This window comes from Anser brachyrhynchus (genome assembly GCF_964034855.1).
Source record: "Anser brachyrhynchus genome assembly, chromosome: 3".
Taxonomy (NCBI): Eukaryota; Metazoa; Chordata; class Aves; order Anseriformes; family Anatidae; genus Anser; species Anser brachyrhynchus.
In genome coordinates, this window is record NC_137696.1 from 10,380,140 (window position 1) to 10,404,016 (window position 23,877).

Consider the following 23,877-nt stretch of genomic DNA (forward strand, 5'->3'; position numbering starts at 1 on the left):
TACCATAGTTCTTACAGGGAAAAGTGCTTTACCATCTATTGTATCACCAACCATTGTACTTTAAGAAGCATATCCTGGTTGGATGGAAGGATGCATCTCTATCAACAGTGTTCAAAATATTTAAACAGTTAACTTTTTCATTTCCAAACTACATAGCACAAACTTCACTCCCAGATGCCAAAATGAAGACAATCATGGAATAAGCTAGAAAAAAATTCACCTAAATTTCCACTTGGATCTCAAAATTCACAGCTGAGATACTACAGCTTACAACTGAACACCGGACAGCTGATTCACTTTAGAAATGTGCTGGGAATGATTTATTCTGTAACTGTATACACTTACATTGCGAATATAAGTGATGCCAAGTTCAAATAAGAAACCAGTGTCTGAAGACGGAGAATTAGACCTGACAAAACAGTCACCATCCAGCAAGCTAGGTAAAATGCCTGTTACCTAATACAGAGGGGGGGAAAAAACAGTGAATGTACATATTAAAACAAAAACCCTCTGATTTCTAAAGGCAATTGAACACATCACTCATTTACGTAAGAACTCAGACACGATCCCACTGCATATAAGAGAAAATGAGAAGTAGAGAACCAGTTCCATTTGAAACCATTGTTCTGTTTATTCTTTATCTTGTCACAAACCACAGCTATGTTGCCAAGGTACATTTTCTGTGATGACAAGATATTAGAGAACCTTAGAAGTCAAAAAGGAATTAATTCTCTGTGAAAACACAGCAACAACTGGGGTAAAACATGGTAACAGTACTGCTGTGAACGTGGTTCTGCACAACACCTGAAACATGGGACAAGGCATGTGCTCTTTTTTATTTTCTGCCCGTTTATTTTGGTTGCAATATATATTATTTCAACAAGAATATCAGAAGTAACAGACAGTTAAATAAGAAGCTGTAAATAGACACCGTAAATAGTTAGTGGCTATATGACTTCCTGAGTGAGATACCTACCCTTGGAGAAAAGGTCCACATTTGGGGATTTTTAGGTTGCCATGTGGCTCTCACTGTATGAATGTTACTCAGTACCTAAAACATGACAGTGGGGAAAAATGCTAAGACAAGTTTTTCTGCATATCTACACAGCTTTAAGAAACTGCAGTATTATCTAAGATTAATCCAACACTCCACACGCAGCACAGGTAAAAGCACACTTGCTTTTCAAATTTATCAGACAGTTTCAGTTTAAAAGGCTACAGCGGAAGGCAGAATCATCAGCAGCACTTTCCAACCATTCCTGCTTCCTATGTACCAGTATCAGTCCCTTTGCCTCCAAGAGCATTCGGCAGAAGGAAAACTACCAGACGGTCGGCACCAGATTATTTATAAAAAACTGCTCTACACTCACACAAAGGCACAGAGGAACAATGGCAGGTGGGAAAATCCGCGTGTGACCCTGACCCAGCTACTCCCAGGCCCATCACAGGGGAGAAATGAGCCCAGACAAGGCTCACCTCCACAAACGTGAAGGGCAAAGAGACACAATGGCAGGTGGGGGAACCGAAATTATGGATGCAGAGAAATGGAGCCCCAGACAGCCCTGGGAGGGGCTGGGGCGGGGAGCTGGGTGTGATGCTCCTGAAGATGAGTCACCAGGAGCGGTGCTGGATCGCCTGACAGACTGAGAAGGGTTGCTGCTTAAGGCTATGAGACTGCAGCACACAGGCAAGAACGTTTGGGGACTGCACATGACTTACTAGGGGATGTTCAGGGGAGGAACCAAAGGCAGAAAGAGGGGGGGACCAGGGTGGTTTGTGGAGCAAGAAGGGTGGGAAAATAGAGGGATAAGGGGATAAAAGGGTGTGTTTGTGAGCTAGCTGGTATGCATGTCTGGCCATGCCCTGCACCTGATCGGTGCAGTTTGTCCTGTCTTCTCATCAAACTCTATTTCTAACTCTTTATTTTCTTTGTGAATGGGCTTTCTATTCTGCATGCATGTGTATGGAGGTCTAAGTGCCAGCAAACAGAGGCAGGCCACGTGCTGCAGGGAGCTTATGTCTGTGGTGACTGCTGCTGGTGAGGGGGACGGTATGTACTTCAGTGTGCAACTGCACATATCAAGCCAGACTAACTGGCGAGTCGGTTAAGCACCTTGGTATGTCTCCGAGACAATTGGAGGAGTTGGCTGCTGGAGGGACTAGAGCATCATGTACACCTTATCGAGACCTTTTTTGGTCATCAAACAGCCACTCACCCGATTCCCATCAAATAGACAGAGTCGGACATGTCTACTGAGAACCTGTATACTGCCTGCTGGGAGAGGAATCATTTTGCAGCTACATAAAGTCACAACCAGGGATACTCGAGTTGGTCTAGGCTGGATCTGAAACACAGAAAACAGAAGAAGGATTAAATCTAGAGGTTCCTCCTGCATGTGGTTATCATTTTGCGTTTATTTACTGAGAAGATTGACTGTAGTACTCGCTGGACTGGATTCTTTGACCCACAAAGCTCATGCAGTATTAGCAGCAGCAGGAACATTCCTTCATAAGCCTTTACACCTCTCCTAAGGAGAGTGCTACAAATAACTCAGTGACAGGTGGAAGGTCCTATCAGAAAGGAATGCTGTCATGGAGTTCTTCCCCGAGTATTTCAAGTCTTGGTGGCAATTACATTTTTGAGCTGCTTTTCCGACAATAATTTATAAATAGGTGTTCTAAAAATGGTGTAAATCAAGGCATAATCATTAGCCAAAATGAAAGAAGAAAAATGAAACTGGAGGTTTCACTGTGACTAGTAGAAGTTCATGGTTTAAGAATTCAGACTAATCACTCATGCAGATTTGTTTTACCCCAAACAAGGAAGGAACCACAAGCTTAAGATGAAACATGACTCAAGAAATACCCAACATAGCACCTTGTATTGATTGTTTTTTTATTATTTGTTTTTGTTTGCTTTTTTTTTGCTTATCAGAGAGCAGGTTGTAGTAACATCTAACTTCCTAAGGAGTCTAGATTGACACTGAAGAAATCTATCATCTATTTCACAGCAATATTTACCCACCAATATGAAGCATTTTTTAAAGGTTGCTAGTGATTCATATCTACAGATGCTGTCATTTCTCTTGAACCAAAAGCTTCATAGCTTTCTCCCCAGTAATACCTACAGTATTTTTTTCGGAGTCCCACACCAAGTCTTTGAAAGCCAGCTGGGATGGAGTAAGTTCAGGCTGTAAGAAGTAACTTGCTCTAAAGTGATTACCTACAATAAATGAAATTTAAAAACAAAGAAAAATCTTAATAAGTTTTTTTTTTATGATCTTTATTGCCACAAAATGAAAGATACACAAAAATCAGAGGTGTCTAAGGTTCACTGGAATATTTGACTGGTCCTAACAAAACTATGGAAGTATCTACTACAAGTACCCTCCAAAAGGGGCAAAACTATTTGTAAAAGTGTTCTGTAGTATTTCAGCACTGCAATTTAATTAACAAAAAGAGCTACTGACTGGAGACAGTTTGAAATGAAAAGATGAAGAAAATATGAGATGTGTAGTATCATTGGAATTCTCTTCACAGAATATCTCTGAGAAAAAGGGAGGAAGTCTATGAAAAAAAATCTGTAACTGTCACCAGGAATAGTCTTCCAAACAGGAAAAACTTTGAGATCATCAGGAAATTTGTCATTGCCTTCATGGGGCCATGATTCCACTCAGATAAATTAAAACTTATTTGATAAAAGAAAAAAAAAAAAAAAAAACACTTTTTCTACATTATTTGACTGGTCAAATATATACTCTGTGCAGATTATGTATACCTTGTACCAATTATCATAAAGCAATACTGATTTTAGTCCAACAGGCTAGTTACTGGGATAAGAAACTCTCCAAGGACACTTGCAAATTCTGCACTGCAATCGCTATGAGAAAACCTTACCTTCTTCTAAGAGCTGGAAAAGTGTGGAGAGACGGAATCCTGCAGGAACTGCTCCCATAGTTGCCAATACCTCTACTGTATCATTCTATTAAAAAAAAAAAAAAAGATATTAACATTCCTACTATTTAACAGCTAATTCAGTCCTAATTTACAGCTCTCACACAAACAATATCAGGAGCTGAGGCATCCATCACCTCTTCTAATCTGAAATTAGCTTGGCACAACACCAGGAATGACTTTCACTTTGTTTTGTGTATGACCCCAGACAGACCAATTTTGTTAAATCCCCCCTTCCATTTCAACGCAGCAGCAGAGTAGCCAGTTAACAAAGAAAATCACAACCTTGAAAAAGAAATGTAGCATGACTATGGCAAAACAACAAAAGCCACTTCAGCTGCATCTTCATTCAGACACACAGACTGTGCTGCAGCCTATTTCTAAAGCAGTAGGGAACCTTACCATTTCTTGCTACCAAAAACAAACTAGAGATGTTAATTAAAAACTTTGGTCTCTACTATGATACATTGTGCTTAGTAAAAGACAAATCTTGTCTACAAATTAATTAACATTATGGTAGATGAAATTGCTATCTAAGAGATACGCCTACCTCTGTGATAGCTTTTCTCACAGCGCTCCAGTGAGAATCTGTTCTGGAAGAAAAATAATGTTCTTCTTTTATAATATTCTTGTGTGGACAAAAGTTTAAACACTGAATACAGATTTGCCTTTAAATACCAGCAGCTTAATCAGCATATCTGAAATAAGAATAACAATATGCTTCCAGCTACTAGTGTGTCTCATAAGCTGAAATATGACTCATTACATGAGCTAGTCATACTTTGATTTTGAGGAAAATAAATAAATAAATACATACATAAACAATCCCAAAGCAAAAGTCACAAACAAACCTACTAAAGTAGAAGTGTGTTGGCAAATTAAAATTTGTCGAATCTACAGAAAAAATAAATAAATCAAGTGGCTGCTGTACTGAAAAGAAAGAAGCAGTTAAAAAGAACCAAATACATCTGTCAGGTATTTTCTCTGCAGGAGATGTATTGCCATATCTAAGGAAGAGCAGGATGAACAATTTTACACTTACTTGCTGTTGCATATTCTACTTACCTTTTTTTAATTTCAGTTCCATCTGCTGTTTCATCCACCACTTCTATGTGTTCATCACTTTCCTCTTGGCTTTCCCCATCTTTGTTATGGACCTGTAAATCAGATTCAGAAAGGGCAAGGGCTTGCTTTCTTCACAGTTCTGTTCTTAAAAATGTTTTCTCCAACTACAGCATGTGTACATAGTTTAGAAGAGAAGATTTTCTGTCTGTCGTGACCTATTACTCCAGAGCACTGTAACTACAAAACACTGCTCTCAGTTCTGCAGCCACAGCAAGAGATTGGAGTATTCCTACAGGAGAACACTAAGCAAGAGAATGGTTTTGCAAAGCAGATTCTTTAAGAGGAGCAATACATTGGTATCGTGAAGTAAAAAGTTCTCTACCCAACATACTCTCTGTTCTGAAAAGCCTTGTTCCACAGTGGGAAGCTCAGACTCAATTGAGCCAAACTATGTACCCACATTTAAAGGTTAATTAATGTCAAATTACAAAATACTCCAACTGACATTTCATATGAATCGTGAAAAGCATGCATGGCTCTGTAGCAGCTGGGAACCTTCAGAGCTGACTGTTAGCAGCAAAAGTCTCTAACTTTCACATTCAGCAAACCTCTCTGCAAAAATCATGTCACATCTCCATATGGCATCAAAATACTGCTTTTGATAGCTATCTGCGTACACATGCATACAAACATGGCGTTATTCACAAACAACTGACTAAAAGCTGCTGTGTGTGCCCATTGTGTTATGATAAATTTCATGCAGCTATATTATCATTAACATACATAAAATAACAGAGGTGAGACTAGAATGGAAGAAGTTTGCAGCACACTAACCGCAAGATAGGTTTTAGGCACGAGGCCTCTCTCCCCTTTTGAGTTTTCAGCTAGCCACCAGCCATCCGCCTTCTTATCATGTATAAGCAGGACTTCACCCTTCTTTGCCGTGAGGAGAGATGGAGACAAAAGACAACGAAATATTTCAAAATGACGCCAGGAGCAATTTGAATAACAATTCCAATTTCCCCTGTAACACAGGTCACAGAGACCACAGCTACAGACTCGGCTGCTACAGAAGGTGGCAAGAGGACACTGGACTCCAGTACGCCAAATGTACATTAGGAAAAGCCATTTTCCCCAGAATCCTGCTAAGAACTGACTGAATCCCAGAAGCATAGAATTTAATTATTGTTATTGCTTAATACAGAATGATCTGCAGTAGCAACGTGGCAAAAACTTTTGCAGAGACATATTTACCTTAAACGTGAGATCACCCTCCTGCTGCGCATTAAAGTTTCCAACTGCAATACATTCTTTAACACTGGGATCATCCAACAGTTTATCCTCATCATCTGTTTCTTCACTGTCTTCTTCTTCACTACTTTCTCCATCGTCATCATCACTCTCATCCTCTTCTTTGTCTTCATCTGCTCTTTGAGGATCTTTTTGATGTCCCTCACTCCTACCCAAAATACATCAAACTTTTTTTGTTTTGTTTTCATTTTACCAAACCTTCTTGACATTGCTGTAGAAGCCTTGCAACGTGGGCTTCTTTGCAAGGATGTTACCCAGATACAGAATTTTAATTCCTGTGTTTTACTTTCTGGCCTGATCTGAAAAAGCTCTCAGCGGTATTTCATCCCCAAGCATACAGACCACAGCACACCCTCTCCTCTCAACAGCTACGTTATCATTAACCACCACTTTCAGAAAATTCCAGTGACTCCTTTTTTCAGTTAAAACAAGCCCCAGAAGAGCTGGCCCTTCAGCAGGTTTTTTTTGTTTGTTTTTTAAACTAAATTTTAAGATAATAGAGGGGATAAGGCTACAATTTTTCAGGGTCCCTTCCAGTCCCACATGTACAAGTCTATTAAAGTGCAGATTGTATTTGTTCATTTGGGCTACTTACACTGTGTCATTTGTAGCTGCGTTCTCCTGATCCAAGACACGACCAAGTTTCTGCAGCTGTTGAGACAGCTTTAGCAATAGCTTCTCCTCTTCTTCTTTCCTCTGAGTATAATTCCCCACAGGCGCAGGCTCATCAACCTGAGAAAGAATACAACAAATTGCTCAAGGTAATCCAAGTTCAAGTTCTCCTACAAAGAAGATTTTCCAGACATGTATTGTAAGTTTTCACTTTCCAGGGCTGCCATCACTCCCAGTTTAGTGACATCTTTCTTGCCTTTGACAAGGCATTGCTTTCAGAAACATTTTAGAATGTATTGGGTTGATAAAGATTTTTCTGTACATAATAAAGCACAGAAAATATGTTTTTAAATAATATAAATGGATCTCACAAATCCTGATCAGAGGTTACGCAGTGCTAGGCACTGCTTTTGTCCTGAGGCATCTAAAGCTGAAGGAGGTTGGTGTTCTCTAAATATTCACTGCAATGCACTTTGGAGAAAATTATTAACAAACTTCTCTCTATACCTACTTTTTTCAAATTATGAAGAGCATCCGTATTTTCATCCACCAATTTCTGCAGCTGCATGCATCTGCATTGAAAGCAAGACAGACAGATGGTGTTTTCTTAAAACTCTGGTAGACAGGACACCTAACTCATGCTAAATCACCGAAACTTGTAAATTTAGATACCCATGCCTTCACACTGCTGTACGCACACACAGCTTTACAAATATTAATACAAGCGCAAATGGCACTTCACAAACCAGGAATTTAGTGATTCCTTAGAGGAGGTGTTTTAACAAATCTTAAAAGGAATAAGCATCAATAAAAGATCTGGAACAGAGGGAGAAAACAAGATCATCACCTGGCTCTGACAAGTTCTCAATGACAATCAAACATTCACACAAGAATTCTGGAAGAGCTAAGGGATGAGACAGCTTAACTGCTTATTACCCATGATGTACGAGCTTCCACTTAAACTACCTCAAACTCTGAAGACTGGAAAGCATCCTGGGGGCAGCTGAGTGAAAAGGGACAGAGATCTGTACAGTCATGAGAAAAACGAAAAGGCAGAGAGGGAGCCAGCTGCTCCTTCTGATGCAAAGATGAGGGGGAATGGAGTGACTCCGCCAGGGGCTTTGCTCTGGGCAACCAGGAGAGGGCTTTTTCCATAACGCAGTTAAGGTACGCAACTCCTTGCCACTGAGCACTGCTAAAAACGTTACTTCACAAAAGTATGTTGCAAATCCATAGGAAAAATAAATAAATAATCTAAACACAGCCACGACTGCTGAATGCAAGGGCACGACCGAGGCCACACTTGAGCTGACCGGGACTGTGTTTGATGTCGCACGCCAAGCCCCGCAGCGGGCAGACCGCTGGCCGAGGTCGGATGGCGGCAACCGCCGGGGGGCCGCGGCTGAGGGCAGGGCTGGGGCAGGGCTCACGCGGCACGGCGCGGCACGGCCTCACCTCCGCCTCAGGGCCTGCCGCTGCCCGCCGCTCGCGGCCGCGTTCTCGGCCCGCAGCGCCTCCACCTGCAACACATGAGAGGCGCCGTGAGCGGGGCCCCGGTCCCGGCGCCGCTCCCGGTGCCGGTGCCGCCCCCGGTACCTGGTCCCGCAGGTGCCGGCTCCGCCGCTGCACCCGCTGCAGAGGGCCCCGCGCCCGCCGCCCCGACATGGTTGCTAGGCAACGGGTGCGGCGGCGCGGGCGGATGGCGCCACTTCCGGGAGCGCGGCACGCCGGGAGATGTAGGCGCGGGGCTGCGTGCCGCCCCGGGCAGTGCCGGGGCCCCAGGGCCTTTCACGGTCACGGAACGGCTCCGGCTGGCGGGGGCCTCAAAGCCCGGCCGGCTCCGGGCCCGGCCGTGGCAGGGGCACCTCCCGCCAGGCCAGGCTGCCCCCAGCCCCGTGCAACCTCGCCTCGGGCACTGCCGGGGATGGGGCAGCCACAGCGCCCCTGGGCAGCCCTCGCCGGGCGTTGCCACCCTGAGGCGAGGATTTCCTCCTCCCGTCTAGGCTGAACCTCCCTCCTTTACTTCAAGACCTTTCCGCCTTGTCCCGTCGTTCTCTACCCGAACGAAGAGCCCCTCTCCATCTTTACGAGCCCCCCCCAGGCCCTGGCAGGCCGCGCCGAGGTACCCCCGAGCCTTGTCTTCTCCAAGCTGGGCAGCCCCAGCTCCCTCGGCCCCCCCAGGAGAGGTGCTCTCACGCGTGTTGTTTCACAGCGAGACCCGGCGTTTGGCGCGCGCAGCCTCACAGCGCGTTCTGGCACACGAGAGCAATAAACGCACCTAGGGAACGCCACGCCGAGGTTATTTTCTCATCGCTTTATCAGCAGCACTTGCGCAGGGCAGGGCAGCGTGCACCAGCCGCAGGCCTGGGCACAGCGAAGCAAGACAAGCGCCGGCAGCGCTGAAACACGGCGGTGCGCGCAGAGCCATCGCCCCTCACGGACCCCCGCTCGGTGTTACTCCCTCCCACCAGTCCGTCGCAGCGAAGGCCCCTTCCCGGCTGCCAGTGCCGGCGCCCCGCAGCGCTCTCCGTCTCCACCAGCTCCAACGCGGCCTCCGCGACTCCTCCGAGTCCTTTTGTCGCCGCTTGTCCCCCGCAGAGCCCCGCAGCAAGGCGACGCCGTCGCACGATGCAGAGCCGCGTTCACCGCCGCCATCACGCCGGGACGACGGGGCCGGCCCCCGGCCTCCAGCCCCGGCTCAGGCCGCCTCCAGCTGCTCCCGGGCGGCGTCGAGGCGGCGCTGGAGGCGCTGCTGGCGCCAGCGGAGGAAGCGGCGCCGGGCCCGGCCGGCCTGCCAGCCCACCAGCACGCCGGCGGCGAAGGCGGCCAGCAGCGCCCAGCGCACAGCCCGCGGCCGCAGCGCCTCCAGGCCCATGGGCGCTGAGGGGACGGGGAGAGGCTGGGGGCGGCCCCAGCTCCTCCTCCTCTTCCTCCTCCTCCTCCCGCTTCCGCCGGCGGGGCGGTGCCGTTAAAAGCGGCGGGGCCGTCAGGGGTCAGCGTCTCCCTCGCCATGGCAGAGGCTGCCTCAGAGGTAGTGGTTGGGGCCTCCCCGCTGGGGCCGGGGGTGGTGAGGGGGCTCTCTCTGCGGGTCCCTTTAGGCCTCCAGCACCCACTGGCCTGTGCTTTTCCCCCTCCCACAGGAGCTCCTGCTGGCGGCAGCGTTTGTCTCCGATGCGCAGTACAACAGAAATATTCCCTTCAAGACCTCCCCGGAGGCGGTCAGGTAAGGGCAGCCCGAGCTGGGATGGGGGAGCTGGCCCCAGCAGGTCTGAGGGGTGGTGTCTGGGCTGCCCCACAGCCCTGGGGCTGGGCACTGAGAAGTCAGGCTGGGTGGGATACAACGAACTGGAGTCAGGCTGAAACGTGTGTGTTAAATGCAGCTCAATGCGCCTTATCCTAAGGATGAGGAAGAAAATAAAATCTTTCCTTTGCTTGAGGTTAAAACCAAAACACTCTACAAAGCACTGCAGCTTCAGTCTTCAGAGATAAGGAGAATGAGAAGCCCGGCCCTCATTTGCATGTGGGGGATGGCACAGGGTGGCTGTATGGGGTGTAAGTGGTGGGGTTTTGGTAGCAGGGTGACCTGGGTGGGAGAAGAGCCCTGTGTGAACTGGTTTGGCCATGTGCAACAGCAACACCAACCTGCTGCATGCCTGTGGTGTCTCTGCTAGGTTGCTTCTCAGTAAGGGCAGTGGCTGCTTGGGGCAGAAGTAATTAGAAGCTTGTTAATTGTCAATTAGGTGAATTAAGTTCTTTGAGTCAAGACTATTTTGCCTGCAGCAGTGACTCTCTTCTCTTTGTGCTGCTGGTTCAACTTCAGTCAGAGGTGACTTTTCCTTCAGGCTTGCATTACTGTAGGCAGATTTTGTGTGTAAAACTAAGGGAAGGTTGCCAGTACAGAAGGGAAAGGTGCTACAACAGGTTGCCCACAAAGCTAAGTGTGAGCACTAATGACTCCTGTAGTCCTCCCCACAAAACCTTTCCCTTTTACTTTGTTCTCCTGTCTTAGTTAATGAAGCTTCTGGAGTTCTCGTACTGTCCAAGTATGTTAATTGTTTTACAAGGTGATGTTTTGATGTTATCTTTAATGGATGTATGTCATCCCTATCATCACTTGCCCTGTAGCTTTTATCTGTGGTGGTTAGTAGGCAGATGAGGTGATTATTTGGCAATGTTGGCAGCATTTATGTTAGCAGAGAAACTGTATGCTCTCTCTGTAGATCTGCTCTGCATCTACTTGAAGGAGCCACTATTGCGTAGTGTTGTGTGGAGCCTCCTGTGGGAAACTTAGAGCTGGATGTGTTCATGGTTAATGCTAGCATTCACCAGAGGCTTTACTGCTGAAGGGGACAATACTTCTTGACTTATGTATAAAAAAAAAAACAAAAACAAGAGGCTTACTCTGTCAAAAACTTCTAAATGATTCCCCGTTCTACACATGCTACTGCTACCCTTCTTCATGACTGTTTGGGAAATTTCTGCTGCTCTTCCAAGATACATTTGCTAAGCCCATGGGTATGTGCACTGGAGCTTTTACTTATGGTGCCACTGCCTTCTTTCTACAGGCTTTATTATCTCTATAACCACTGGATTATGCGAACAGCCACCTATTTCTTCATCTTTCTCAACCTGTCCCTTGCAGTGTTTGAAGAACCTGCTGTGTATCCTCTCCCTTTCCTGGTGAGTTTCCAGACAGCATAGAAGCAGTAATGCAGCTACTGTTGTGTTGCTCGGCAGAGCAAGCAAGGGTTTCTTGCTTGAAACAAGTTGTCAAGGCGTCAGGAGTTGATGGCTGCTCATCATTCTGTTAATACTGGATGTGCTGGATTGGGAACCCAAAAAAAAGGCCTGGAAACTAGATAGGGACTATGGCAGTTATCATAGACATTAGCAATTGCTGGTGTGACTGCAGGCAAAGTCATGTTGCTTTTCTGCATCTTGGAGAGTAGTACCAGCCTTCTAAGTGACCCAGGTGGAGTTCTTGCATCTTGCAGCAGAAGTGGAGTGTTGCAGGAGAAAAAAGGCAGTCCTAAGGGCAGCCTTTATTTGTTCCACACTGGTATTTGTGGCTGTGCTCCTTGAGTCCTAACCCAATACAAATCCACTGACTTTAACTTGCATGTAGCAGGAAACTTTAGAAAAAGGAAGCCTAAAACTATTGCTTAGTGTTGCATATGTGAGCCTGTAAAACAGCCAGCAGAACCCACTGAAAAAAACTCTTGTATTGACTGCTTTTTTTTCTTTGCCTGAGCATCCTTATCTGTGTGAAGAGGGCTAGCACTGCTCTTGGTTGTCCTGACCTGGGTCCCTTCTCTCTCTGCAGGCCACTTCTTTGGTTGAGGTGTTGTGCCTTCTGGTGTTCTTTGGCCGACTGACACACTTTGCAAAAATCACCCCTCGTAACGTATTTTGGAAGGATACCAAGAATATCTGCATCATGGTTGCAATCCTGGTAAGTTAGGTCTAGGGAGCCATGAGGGTTGGGGTGGGTGATGTAGAGTTGGTTTTTTTCCTTCTGTTGCTTTCTTGGGGTCTGATGCACCAAGGCTTTACAAAAGCCATGGCCAAATCAACTAGCAGCTCAGCCTGTTCCCACAAACCTGTTGTGTGCGTGTATCCTGTACCAGCTAACCCAATTGTCTTTCTTCTAGATGCACTTCCAGCATTGTTTCTGTGAATTTTCCTCTTTCTTCTGCAGCTGTCTCTGACTGACTTGGCCATATATGGGGCCCTCAGGATATACAACATAAAGAGCATTCGATGGTCAAGAATTGCAAGGCCCATTTTCCTGATCAACTTTGCAGAGAGTCGCCAGGTAAGGAGTGGGTCTGGTGGGAAGAACTCCTACTCTTAGGCAGCCTGCTGCTTTCTGAGATCCAGGGGATTCAGTAGAATGTTTTGGGGGCAGAGGTGGCAGAATTTAGACTCTTCTGAGTGAGTTCCTCTCAAAGGTGGCCTGGAACAAGAATGTGAGATGGGGAAAAAAGGGTCTGTTCAGTGATGCAGCTTGAGTGTAGTGCAAAGTACCACAAGGCTTCTTGTACCTGTGGACTGGGTCACTTATACTGGGGACTCTGTATAGACTTGAGGCTGAAACTAGAGCTTCTTGCCATATGTGGTGATGTCATGATTTAGGGAAAATTGTGCTTAATAAAGAGCAACACTGCACTGAGAAGGAATAGGCTTTCTTTTAAGATCAGTCTACAGGCTAGGATTCCTCCAGCCTGTATGGAGGAGAAGTCTCTGCTTGCAAGCAGTTAGATGCTGTTCTGTGGAGGAATGAACATGAGCAGCACTGTGGACAAGAAAACTTTCTCCCTGAGTCTGGGGCTAGCTTGCTTTTATTTCTGGAAGTCACGTAGGCAAACAAGCACAAGTGTTGTGCTGTTCTCAAAACTGAACTTGTAGTTCGGATGGATGGTTTGGACTCTGATCCCTCCTGTCACGGGGAGATCTTTGCCCTGCTGCCTGAGACGTTCTGGTCCTGACTTGCAAATAAATAAACTACTGTGGTGTGAGGCCTGCTGGAGGAAGCAGTTGAACACTCGGTCTTAGAGCATGTTTGGTAGCCTGGAGGAGCAGACTTTTTTGTCCCTGACCAGTACCTTGGAGCAAGAGCACTGCAGCAGTGCCACAGGGTTCACTGTTCCCTGCCTAGCTGAGTTCAAATGGTTTGTGAAGTGGGGAAATGAGGAGGAAAGCCCCTGGTAATCCTGCACAGGTTTTAGCAGAACAGAGCTGGCACATCTGGGACAATCTGTCCTGCCAGGCAACAAAGAAAACCTGTGACCTACTGTGCTTGCCTGTCCCTGCATAGGTGTTATGTTCTGATGTGATGATGAGGGGGGAAAAATGGGTACTGCTTTGCCTCTAAACACTTCCCTTCTCCCTGACAGATTCGGAGAGCCTTCCGAAGCATCCGCAATACGTTACCAGAGATCACCTATGTCTTTTTGCTCTTCATGTTTAGCCTTCTCATGTTCTCCCTCATGGCCTTGAAGCTGTTTGGTGAGAGGTGTGAATGCTTTTTTTGTTGTTGTTCAGAGTTGGGTGGAAAGAATGGGTGTGATCCTCTTGAGCAGGGAGGGTTCTGGCAACTCCATTTGATTACTGGTAAATAGAAATACTTGTAGCTCCTGTGGTGGCATTTGTGATCTCTGTGCTTAACTTCAGGTTGTTGTTTTCCTCCTAGGAACCTCCAGACAGCAGAAGGCTTGCCATATTTCAGAAACTACCTAGAAATTGTGTTTGACCTCTATGTGCTGGTGACAACAGCAAACAGCCCAGATGTCATGTATGTATGCTTTGCTTGCAATCTTTGTTGTGAGCGCTGGTGTCCTGCTCCTAGTGGTGGAAAAACTGAAACTGTGTAAAGCACCATGTAGAGCTGTGATCAGTGTCCACAACAGCTGTCATCACTTACTGTGCTCATCTGTGGGGAGAAAGGAGAAGTCTTCTGTGCCTTTCTTTCACCTGTGAAAAACTCTTCTGGTTCTGCTGTGATACTCTTCTCAGCTTCCTATACCCCTGGCACCTGGTAGCCAAGAAGTCTCTTGATACAACAGCTAAGCCTTAAACTGCTTGCTTATTATTCTGAACATTGTCTTTTGTGCATCCTGTCAGTGTCTCAGGTTAGAACAGTACTGTTCTGCACATCAAGGGCTTTCAGCATGGCAACAGGGCTTTGATTTTTCCAGTCTGCAGCGATCTCATGAATTGTTAGCCCTCTGTTTTATAAATATGCTCTGAACCAGAATCTGAGTCTGGGAGGACCTTTTAGAAAAGGTGAAGTGAAAGTAATGCTTTCCAGAAGACCCAGTAGCTGATCAAAGCTTAAACCTGAGGGACAAGTGCCCCAGCTCTTTGATTAAAATCTTTTTCTAAAAAGAAGTATGCTGTAGTGATCGGATGACTCTTCTCTCAATATTTGTAGGGATGTGTGTGCAGACTTTAACTTGCACAGCTGTGTTAAACTTGCAGGAGGCTTGGGTTTTTGATCCTCATTTGTTCTAATTGGGTTCCCTTTGCAGTCTGTACTGTGAAGGAGCCATCAGGAAAGATGGGGTTGGGGGTGGAGTGGGACACATTTCAGTGCTGGAGATGTACTGAACAGAACAGGGATGTTAAGGGGAACCACAGGTATTCGAATACCAAAACATGTGGCCCTCCTGGGGTAAGCAGAAGGGGAGGTCTGAATGCAATGAAGGCACCTGAGGCCAGTAACTCACCAGCTTATGACTGAGATTTCACCTCAAGACTCTTACTTTTAAACTTACCCATACTGACAGAAGCTTAAACTCTGCTTTCTTTTCTGCATCCCTTCAAACAGGGAGTGATTCCACACAGGATGCAGACCTAGTGGAAGAAGCGTTTTCTTTAACTCAGTGCATAGTGTTAGGGTTCCCCCCCCCCCCCCCCGGTTGGGTGTTATCTGGCCAAGTTTGATCTTGCTATCTAAAATAGTATTTCAAAAAATCATCTGGAAGATGTCTCTTTTATTGTCCTGTTTGTCTGCTCAGCAAGTAATAATCTCCCTCTCCTTTAGGATGCCAGCGTTTGACTTCAGCTCATGGTATGCCCTGTTCTTCATTGCCTTTGTCATTGTCAACACTTACATCTTCATGTCGCTCTTCCTGGCTGTTGTGTATAACAACTACAAAAAACACCTGAAGGTAATGTGTGAAGGGGTGAATTGTGATTGGCAATTGCCTGCTGTTTTATATAATCTTGCATAGAGGCATCTGGCCTTCCCTTGGAATTCTTCTGCAAAATGTGGAGGAGGTGAACAGCTTCTAGCCTGTATTGGTGCTCTGTAAATGAAAAGCACAAGTTCACCTTTCCATACCATGGGTATTACTGCAAGTTCTAATATTATTTAACAATGAAATAAGCAATGCTGGTGTATCTCCAGTAAGTTGCAACAGGTAGGAAGCATGTGTGTTATTGTTCTTATAGGGTTAGTTCTAGAAATAATGCTGTTTCTATGCAGTAGACTGTTTTCAGTTGGCTTTAAGTGCACAGCATGCTTTTTGTGCCACTACATTTGCTCTTAAAGCAAGGGAGGCTGAAGTAAATGGGGACTTTCTTCTTCTACAGTAACTGAGTAGGTGCAGCTTGGTACTTGCAATGGAAGGGTGAGAGGTACAAATTCCTGGGTGCTCTTTTGAGGGGATTGGATCTCCTTCACAGGAAGCAGTCTTCTAGGTCTTCCTAGAGGCTACAGTGTCCCAAGGGTATGAGGTTCTTTAGCCTGCTTATGATCATATGCAGAAGAGAATCTCAATCCCTAATGTCACAGCATTGACTTATGGATGGCAAGTATGTGTGGACACATCCTCTCCGCTTCTGTGACCTGCGGGCTTGCAGATCCTGTGGTCTTTGATAGACACCCTCCCCCCATCTCCTTCCTGTTAGATACTGTCCTTTGTCTTCCCTTCCGTTTTTCAATGCATCTCCCAGTAACAAGCAATCTAGCGATCCCTCCAGAGTGCTGTGTGGAAGGCTCGTGGTTGCCTGTTAAAGAGCATTTCTCATCACCCCATTGACTGTGCTGTGCCTAGCGTCTAGCATCACCCTGAATTTGTTCCTCTGAGTCTCTTACATCCTTGTACCAGGGAAATAAGATTATTAATAAAGAAGGGGGCAGGGTGACTGCAGCTGCCTGAATGCTGACATTCTCTCTAGAATGAGATCCGTAAGCTTGCTTACATGAAGCACCGCAAGATGATAGAGGCCTTCAACCTCCTGAAGGAAGAGGAGGGAGCACAGCCTGTGGTTAGAGAAGCCCGGTGGAAGCAGCTTGTCAAGCTGGTGGCTCCTGATATCAGCAACTCCCACCGAGAGTTGCTCCTACGCATCTCAGATGATGAGCAGAAGGGTTTCATAGGTGAGCAGTGGGGCCTGCTGTGCTCAGGGACTGGGAAGGAGCCTGGGGTCAGGAGCCTGCTGATTTAAGGGTTCTGGCACTAGACTTACGGTGTGTAATGGTCCAAGAGGGACTCTAGTCCCCTCGTCCTGCTTCCCTCTCCGGATTCTCAAGCCCTGAGAGGCTGGTCTTTCTGCCTGTGCTGTGTCCTGTGGGCAGCTCTTCATGGCCACTTGAAATCAGGCCAAGCTCACTATGGAGAAGGGTGCCTCCTGTTCTCAGCACAGGACGAGTATATCCTCCCTTTTTATTGGATTCATCCAAGCAATGTGGCTTCCCGCACATTCCTCTGGAGTCTGTTTCTGCTAGAGACAGAATATTGGGAGAGATGGGTCAGTCTCATGCTAGATCATGTCCACAGTGATTATTAAAGGTTTGTGCTGGCTGCTGGCCTTGCTTTGACCAATTGCTGCAACTTAAGTGGATGTAGGTTTGCCAGACGCTGCCTTTCACTAATGACAGTGGACTGATGTGTAGTGCTGTCCTTTACTGCAGATAAGAAGTCCTTTGTGCAGCTAGCAGATCTCCTCAACATCCAGGTGATTACGCTGAAAATACGCAGCCATCCGCTGGGACAATGGATGCCTCGTGTATATAAGTCAGCAGTGAGTCAATTCCTGCGCAGTATGGTTAGGCACAGGTAAGCCTGGGTTGGTGGAGCAAGCAGCTCTTCACACGTGAAACAGAGTAGTGGTGTTGCAAGTAAATGTTCGTCTGGGTGTCCTGCTGAGAAGTGTAAACAGTATTCAGACAGTGGGGGTTCTGTGTTCAGAAATGTTCTGTGGACCAACTGCTCTTAGTCTACCCTCACCAGTTTGGCGAAAGTAGACTTGCTATTGGTGAGTTTAGACCTCTTGCAGTCCTACTTGTTCAGGCCTTTTATAGGTGCTGAGTGTAAACAGTGTTTACTGAAAGCAAGAAGTGTTTTATGGCCTGCCTCAAAGGACCAGACTAAATGCTTCCCTTAAAGGTGATGATCTTATGTTGGTAGTCCCTGCAAAGCTGCATTGTATTGTTTCATCAGCTCTTACTAAGCTGGTACTACAAAGTGCTAGTGCTTTGCTTCATGTTTGAGTCTTCCCAGAATTGCAGAATTACTGAAGTTGGAAGGGACTTCTAGATATGATCAGGTGTAACCTCCCTGCTCAAAGTAGGATCTGCTAGAGTAGGTTACTCAGGGCTCTGAGCTGGGTTTTGAGTATCTGCAAGGATAGAAACTTCACAACCTCTCTGCAGCCTGTTCCAGTGTTTCTGGACATCCTCAGTTTAAAAAAAAAAAAAGGAAGGAAAAGCTTTAAATTGAATTTCCTGTATTTCAACTTGTGCCCGTTGCTTCTTGTGCTTTCACTGGATACCACTGAGGAGAGTCTGGCTCCATCTTCTCTACACCCTCCCATCAGGTATTTATATGCACTGAGATTCCCCCAGTCTCCCCTTCAGGTTGAACGTTCCCAGCTCTGTCAGTATCCTGTCAGATCACCTTATCCTTTAATCTTTTTAGCGGCCTTTTACTGCACTAGCTCCAGTATGTTCATGTCTTTCATACTGGAAAGCCCAAATCTGTCCACAGTGCTCTAAATGTGGCCTCCTCAGCACTAAGGAGGGGAGGAAATCACTTCCCTTGACCTGTCCGCAGCATTTCTGTAAGATAACCTAGGGTGCTGTTGGCCACTGCTCCCACCAGGGTGCATTGCTGGCTCGCGTTCAGTTCATCAACGAAGACACCCCCCTGCATCACCACCACCCAGGTTCTCTGCAGAGCTGCTTTTCAGATGATGGATCCCCAGCCTGCACTGGTGCCTGAAGTTGTTCCTCCCCAGGAGCAGAACTTTGCACTGACACTTGAACACGATGAGACTGCCCTCTGCCCACTTCCCCAGCCTATCCAGGTCCCTCTGATTGCAGCACCCCTATCGTATCCCAGTCTTTTATAGGCTTCTGTTTTATTTGTCCAGTCTTTCTGCTTGATACATGTTGCTTGACTTGGTGGAAATCCAGTTGCAGTCAGTTTGAGAGCTTAACACTGGGAGTATTGACAGTGGTGTACCTTGAAGGCCTATGTTCTGTGTTGGATTTAAAGAACAAAGCTAGGCTCTGCAGTAACTTCCCTAAACTCTCAGGCTCTGTGAGAGCTGATAAGTAAAGATTGCCTCCTCCCTCAAACATTATCATTTAGGAAACTAAGAACTCCTGAATTAACTAACTCTTACCTTCTTGAGAGTGGTGAGGTGAATCATCTTTCTTTTCCTTTTTGCAGGGGATTTGTTTGGACTTACGATGCAATCATTTTAATAAATGCTATCTTCATTGCTCTGGATGAGGAAACCCCTTACATTTCTTATGCAGAATGGGTCTTCCTTGCTTTGTACATAATTGAGATACTCCTAAAAGTGTACACGTACGAACCGAGGGTGTTCTTTGGCAAAAATCAATTCTGGAACTGGTGAGTGAGATGAATGGTGGTGGTAAAAGTACTGTGAAGTATGGTGAGATCTCTGTCTCCAGCTTCTCAAGAAATGGAAGTCTGAGATGGGCTTCCTGAGACTAACTCATGTACCAGGGTATAGTTAAAACACTTGTGTGTGTGAGAGGACAGTGTGCCCTTTCCTGTCTCTGTCAGAAGAGGCGCTTTTCTCTGCTCCCCAGGTAGCTCAGTCAAAGGTGACTGCAGTGTGTGATGATAGTAGTTAGGCAGGGGAAGGTTGTTTTTTTTTTTAGTAAACAATGAAGAAAAACAAATCTTCCCATGCTGTAAATAATTTCAGATGAAGCAGGGCTGTCTGGCACAGATGAGAGGAAGAAGGGTTACTACTTTTATATGTAATGTGGCAGTTTAAGTGCCCGTTCTTTGTTGCCCACAAATCTAACAGTGCTGCCTTCCCTCATGCTAGGTTTGATACCCTCATCATCTTTGCTGCCTTGACTGCAACGATACTCAATACCACCCTGAGATCGAGTAAGTGCGGCTTAAACAGCCTGCATGCATCTGGGAAACTCGGTGGTCTTGAGTTGTCTTTTGCTGTCATTTTGGGCTTGGGTGGCTTTTTTGATAGGATGATGATTTTTTTCTATAGGGTTTCTAAGAACTAACCCAGTGTCTTTTTTTATGGATACCTGTTATGCCCTTACTAAACACAGTAACTGTAACAAATGTAAGAACGTGTCTTTACACTTACCTGCTCATTTTGCAGAAGACTTCTCTTTTTTCAGCTACGAAGTACAACAGCCAACAGATCCTGGACATTGTCTTCATATTAAGGGTCCTCAGGCTAATAAGGATTGTTGACAGCATTCAAAGGTAATGAACAGAATGGGGTAGGGATATGTTTGTGGGGCAAGCCGTATCAGAGGCTGGCTGAAATGTAGTGCTTTGGATTGACTGTGGCATTCAAAGGCCTTGTCCCAACTTGCCTGGGATGAGCCCAGCTGCTGCAGCCTCTCTGCAGCAATAAATAAGGACAAGTGGGGAGTTCATGCTGGATGGGAGGCAGTGATAAGCAAGCATGGACTTTAAAAAAAGCCTCCCCACAGCAGGTGTTATCATAAATCATTTGCTGTAGGTTCCGGGTCATCATGAACACGCTGATAAACATCGTACCAACCATGTTGACATTTGGTGGTCTGACTCTGGTAAGAAATCCTGGTATCTTAGCTCAAAGCATTCCAGTTTTGCAGGAATGTGTTTTAAGTCTCTCTCTCATGTGGTTTGCAAGAGGATAAATGCAGATCTCTGGATGGCAGGCCTTTAAGAAACTGTCCATTTGATGCTTGGTTTTGAAGTATGTAAACGTGTGCAAAAGGGTTGGGTTCCTGCTAGTTGCCAGGTCAGAGGCCAGGGCATTTTTGTCCTCTATGTGGCAGCAAAGATGTCCTGTGCAGGCTGGGCTACAGATACTGTAAGAAATTGAACTATGGTTTGGGCAAAAAGCTGAATGAGAATCTTGTTTCTCAAATCTCTTAAATTTTCCTATTATGATTCGAGAATGTTTCATTTCTGTACATTTGGGCTGTAGTTCTTGGCTTATTTCTGCCTAGTAATTGGTCTTGGGGGGGTAGGGTCTCTTAGACTCTATGCTGTTTCTCAGCAGCTTGCTGTGTCTGTAGAAACTGAAGAGCCTGCTGGAACTTCTAAACTTGCCATGGGGCTTACTGCTCACTGGAGAAAGCAGGTGATGGCATTTCTCTTCCCAGGTTGTGTACTGTATATTTGCTATCATTGGCATGGAATTATTCCATGGGAAGATCCAGTTCTTCCCTGTGAATTCTAATGCCCCTTATGCTCTGGAATGTGGAAACCCAGCTCTCAAGGATTCTCTGTTTGCCCGTGGAAAGTACTGCAAGAACAACTTCAACAACTTTGCATCTTCCTTCATTGTTCTGATGGAGCTCACTGTAGTCAACCAGTGGCATGATATCCTTTGTGGTGGAAGGGCCAAACCGGAGCTCAGTGAACCGTGCTCCCCCTCAACCCCAAGCCCCGTTCTTCCCCTTATTTTGAATGCACTCATGCACTTAGTGCCAGACAACAGAGCAATACCCCCCACAGTGTTTTTTTTCTCTCTCCAGAATATCATTGCTGGAAGTGTTATCAGGTTTTCTTCCATTAGCACTACTGTACAGTAAGACATCTTCCTCCTTTGGTGCTCTTACCCTTAACTCCCATTATACTCTTTGCCAATGGATTTGCCAATGTGACTGCTCAGCCTGCAAAACTTTATTTCATTGCCTTCCACATTGTGATGGTTATAATTATTGTCAAGTAAGTTTTTTTTGGTTTTCTCTCCTCTGTACTGGAATGAAGAGGGGCTCTGACCTCTGCCAGGGCAATGTTGATGGTCCAAGGGTCATGCATTGTGTGTTTCTTTGTGGTTTCTTTGTGTCCAGTCTGTCTCTTGGAGAAGCCTCTTGCATCTATTCTTGTCTCTACTGGGTGCTGCTCTGGTGCTCTGGCTTACAGCAATGTCTGCTGGAGACGGGGTACCTGGAGCCTGCCTAATCAGATGGTAGTTGATTGCCAAAGAAGGGGATGCCAGTAGGGAAATGCTGCTGTGTAATTCTGCTTATTTCTTTCAGCATCTTTGTGTCATTCATCTTGGAAGCTTTCTTTGTGGAGTATTCTCTAGAGAAGAGTGAAGTAGAAACAGCCATTGAGCAGAAAATCCAGGAGCTGGGAATGGGAGTTCAAGAGTAAGCCCCCCTGAAGGGTAGTGCTGGATGTGGCTGACTTGGCGCATCTGATGAGGGCATTGGGACTGCAGGAAAATGCTTCCTTCTGACCCTAGGTGTGAGATGAGACTGCTCTCCTCTTTCTCACAAAGTTCTTGCTAACCTGTCATAACCATATGGACTTGGTCTAGATGGTAGCAACAAATTACTCACCTTGAAGGTGAGAACATGGTAAAGCAGCTGCCTTGCTGAGCTCTTCCAGCCCAGGGCTGTTGCCCGGGGAAGGAGGGGTGCTGGAGGCTAACAGCATGACCAGGGAGCTAGCCCTGCCCAAGAGAATCCATTGCTGCTGTGCATGTGTGGGTCCCTGGGGTAACTTCTGGTCCTTCTTGTATAGGGAGGTGCTCCAGGATGAACAACTCCTTGATAACATGGAGAGTGCTGAGCACGACCTTGAGGGGGAAGTTGGAACAAAGACACAGCCTAGAGGGCTAGTGTTTAAAATCGCCTCCAAACGTAAGTGTGGCCCTACAGGCTCTTTCAGAGGTGGTGACTGCTGCCAGAGTGCCTGATCTCTTGCTTAAGAGGCCGAGGCTCTGAACTGTCCCTGTTAGTAGCCCTGTCTGGGAAAGTTTTGAAGCACTTCTGCTTTCTTTGGGCCATAAAAGCAGCTAAAACACAGCTGGAGGCTTTTAGAGAACTGTGGAGTCTCTAATGCTGTGGACTCTATGTAATGTTTGGTGTTGCTTACTCTGGTAGCAGCTTTTCTTCCTTGGTCCTTCATTGCACGCTTGTCTTTAGTAGCCAGTTTGTGGAGACACTGCCTTGGTGGCTGAGGTCCTGCTGTCGCCAAGAAGCCTGTCTTCTACTTCTCTCCTTCCTGTGTGCACTCTGCACTCCTGGCTTGGATCACAGGGTGACTATATGCTCCTTTGCTCTAGCTTAATGCCTGCTGCTGCTTCCCCTGGCTTTCTTGCTCTGCGGTTCTCCAAGCTTGTACTTCTCAGTGAGGCAGTTCATCAGGATCAGAAGTCTGTCGAAGGACAGATGGAGTACACGTCCTTGCACTTTAAAGTAAGGGTCTTATCCTTTACAAGTGCTTACAGTGTATAAAAGTAGATGGTACAAAATACCAGTAGACATTAATTGAGGCATTTATTTTCTTGCTGCTTTAGCATAAAACAAGGGGAGTAGGCTTTGAGTAAGATCTGTATTAAGGTGGATACTCTACAATTCTGCTGGAAAAATGGGAATGGATGCTTACAGTGACTCTTCTGCTACCTTCAGGGTACAGGACAGTTGATGCTCTGCTTCAGCGTATGTTTGAGGCAGAGATACCGCCAGAAGACGAAGGCCCTTCATTTGAGGAGATCTTAAACTTGTCGCCTACCGCTGCCGGCCCCAGTCATCTCACTTCTGAGCGAGCTGTGTAACTCAGGGTGTCCACAGCCGTTGACAAGGAAGAGCTGATCCTCAGCTGCTCGGCTCTCCAGCACCTTCTGCCCGGCTGCCTTCCGTCGCTGTGCTCACCTGCACGTGGGCCAGATTTAGCAGCAGAAGGAGCAGCCACTGCTGGACATGGCGTTGTCACGTAAAGGAGCTTTATCTCATGTAAAGTGCCCAACGGATGCTGGGCACACGCTATGGGGCTGCCTCTGCCTGCGTGCGTCCAGTAGCAGCTCGGTATCGGTGTTACGGAATAGCTGTCTCTTTGTAACTGGAACCGTGTACTGCCGCACTCGTGTATGTGTGTCCGGACCAGTGTGTAAGCTCATTAAACAGCGCCCGGTAGCACGCTCGGCCCTGGCTCACTGATGACAGTCAAGGGGGGGGGCGCTGGGTTC

The 23,877-nt window shown here is 46.3% G+C and overlaps 2 protein-coding genes across 11 annotated transcripts in view; one reads left to right on the forward strand and one right to left on the reverse strand.

Annotated features, from left to right (window-relative positions):
- Nucleotides 1-9,360, reverse strand: part of NPHP1 (nephrocystin 1) — an 18,399-nt gene extending 9,039 nt beyond the window's left edge. For 2 of the 7 annotated variants that reach the window (XM_080585330.1, XM_080585329.1), the window contains exons 1-13: nucleotides 8,539-8,939; nucleotides 8,398-8,462; nucleotides 7,454-7,514; nucleotides 6,926-7,062; nucleotides 6,274-6,478; nucleotides 5,854-5,955; nucleotides 5,020-5,111; nucleotides 4,505-4,547; nucleotides 3,898-3,982; nucleotides 3,129-3,223; nucleotides 2,217-2,345; nucleotides 977-1,051; nucleotides 346-456 (exon numbers count right to left, since the gene is read on the reverse strand). In XM_080585330.1, coding sequence (XP_080441456.1) covers nucleotides 346-456; nucleotides 977-1,051; nucleotides 2,217-2,345; nucleotides 3,129-3,223; nucleotides 3,898-3,982; nucleotides 4,505-4,547; nucleotides 5,020-5,111; nucleotides 5,854-5,955; nucleotides 6,274-6,478; nucleotides 6,926-7,062; nucleotides 7,454-7,514; nucleotides 8,398-8,462; nucleotides 8,539-8,607 — 1,269 coding nt within the window. In that variant the 5' untranslated portion in view covers nucleotides 8,608-8,939. The other 5 variants (XM_080585334.1, XM_080585331.1, XM_080585335.1 and 2 more) reach the window with 5 other exon arrangements.
- On the forward strand, nucleotides 9,225-23,827 carry LOC308192114 (two pore channel protein 2-like). 4 transcript variants are annotated; one of them, XR_013948575.1, is made up of 19 exons: nucleotides 9,225-9,973; nucleotides 10,083-10,165; nucleotides 12,266-12,394; nucleotides 12,641-12,757; nucleotides 13,839-13,957; nucleotides 14,135-14,236; nucleotides 15,488-15,614; nucleotides 16,627-16,828; nucleotides 17,363-17,507; nucleotides 19,125-19,310; nucleotides 19,759-19,823; nucleotides 20,078-20,165; nucleotides 20,428-20,497; nucleotides 21,059-21,278; nucleotides 21,536-21,626; nucleotides 21,941-22,054; nucleotides 22,431-22,549; nucleotides 22,975-23,107; nucleotides 23,321-23,457. XR_013948575.1 is itself a non-coding variant. In XM_080585328.1 (19 exons), the coding sequence occupies exons 1-19, from the start codon at nucleotides 9,953-9,955 to the stop codon at nucleotides 23,464-23,466; spliced, it is 2,259 nt and encodes a 752-aa protein (XP_080441454.1). In that variant the 5' UTR covers nucleotides 9,837-9,952; the 3' UTR covers nucleotides 23,467-23,827. The 4 variants fall into 4 exon arrangements, 2 of the variants coding, with proteins under 2 accessions (XP_080441453.1, XP_080441454.1); XM_080585328.1 differs by lacking the exon at nucleotides 22,975-23,107 and adding an exon at nucleotides 11,508-11,622 and having other exon boundaries at nucleotides 9,837-9,973; nucleotides 23,321-23,827; XM_080585327.1 differs by lacking the exon at nucleotides 22,975-23,107 and having other exon boundaries at nucleotides 23,321-23,827.
- The last annotated feature ends 50 nt before the right edge of the window (nucleotides 23,828-23,877 follow it).

Bases quoted from the DNA above. Each gene is read 5' to 3' on its own strand.
- LOC308192114 (XM_080585327.1), top strand. From the start codon at position 9,571: ATGCAGAGCCGCGTTCACCGCCGCCATCACGCCGGGACGACGGGGCCG. The intron at 9,974-10,082 runs GTAGTGGTTGGG...CCCCTCCCACAG, and splicing joins TGGCAGAGGCTGCCTCAGAG to GAGCTCCTGCTGGCGGCAGC. The intron at 12,395-12,640 runs GTAAGTTAGGTC...TTTCTTCTGCAG, and splicing joins GCATCATGGTTGCAATCCTG to CTGTCTCTGACTGACTTGGC.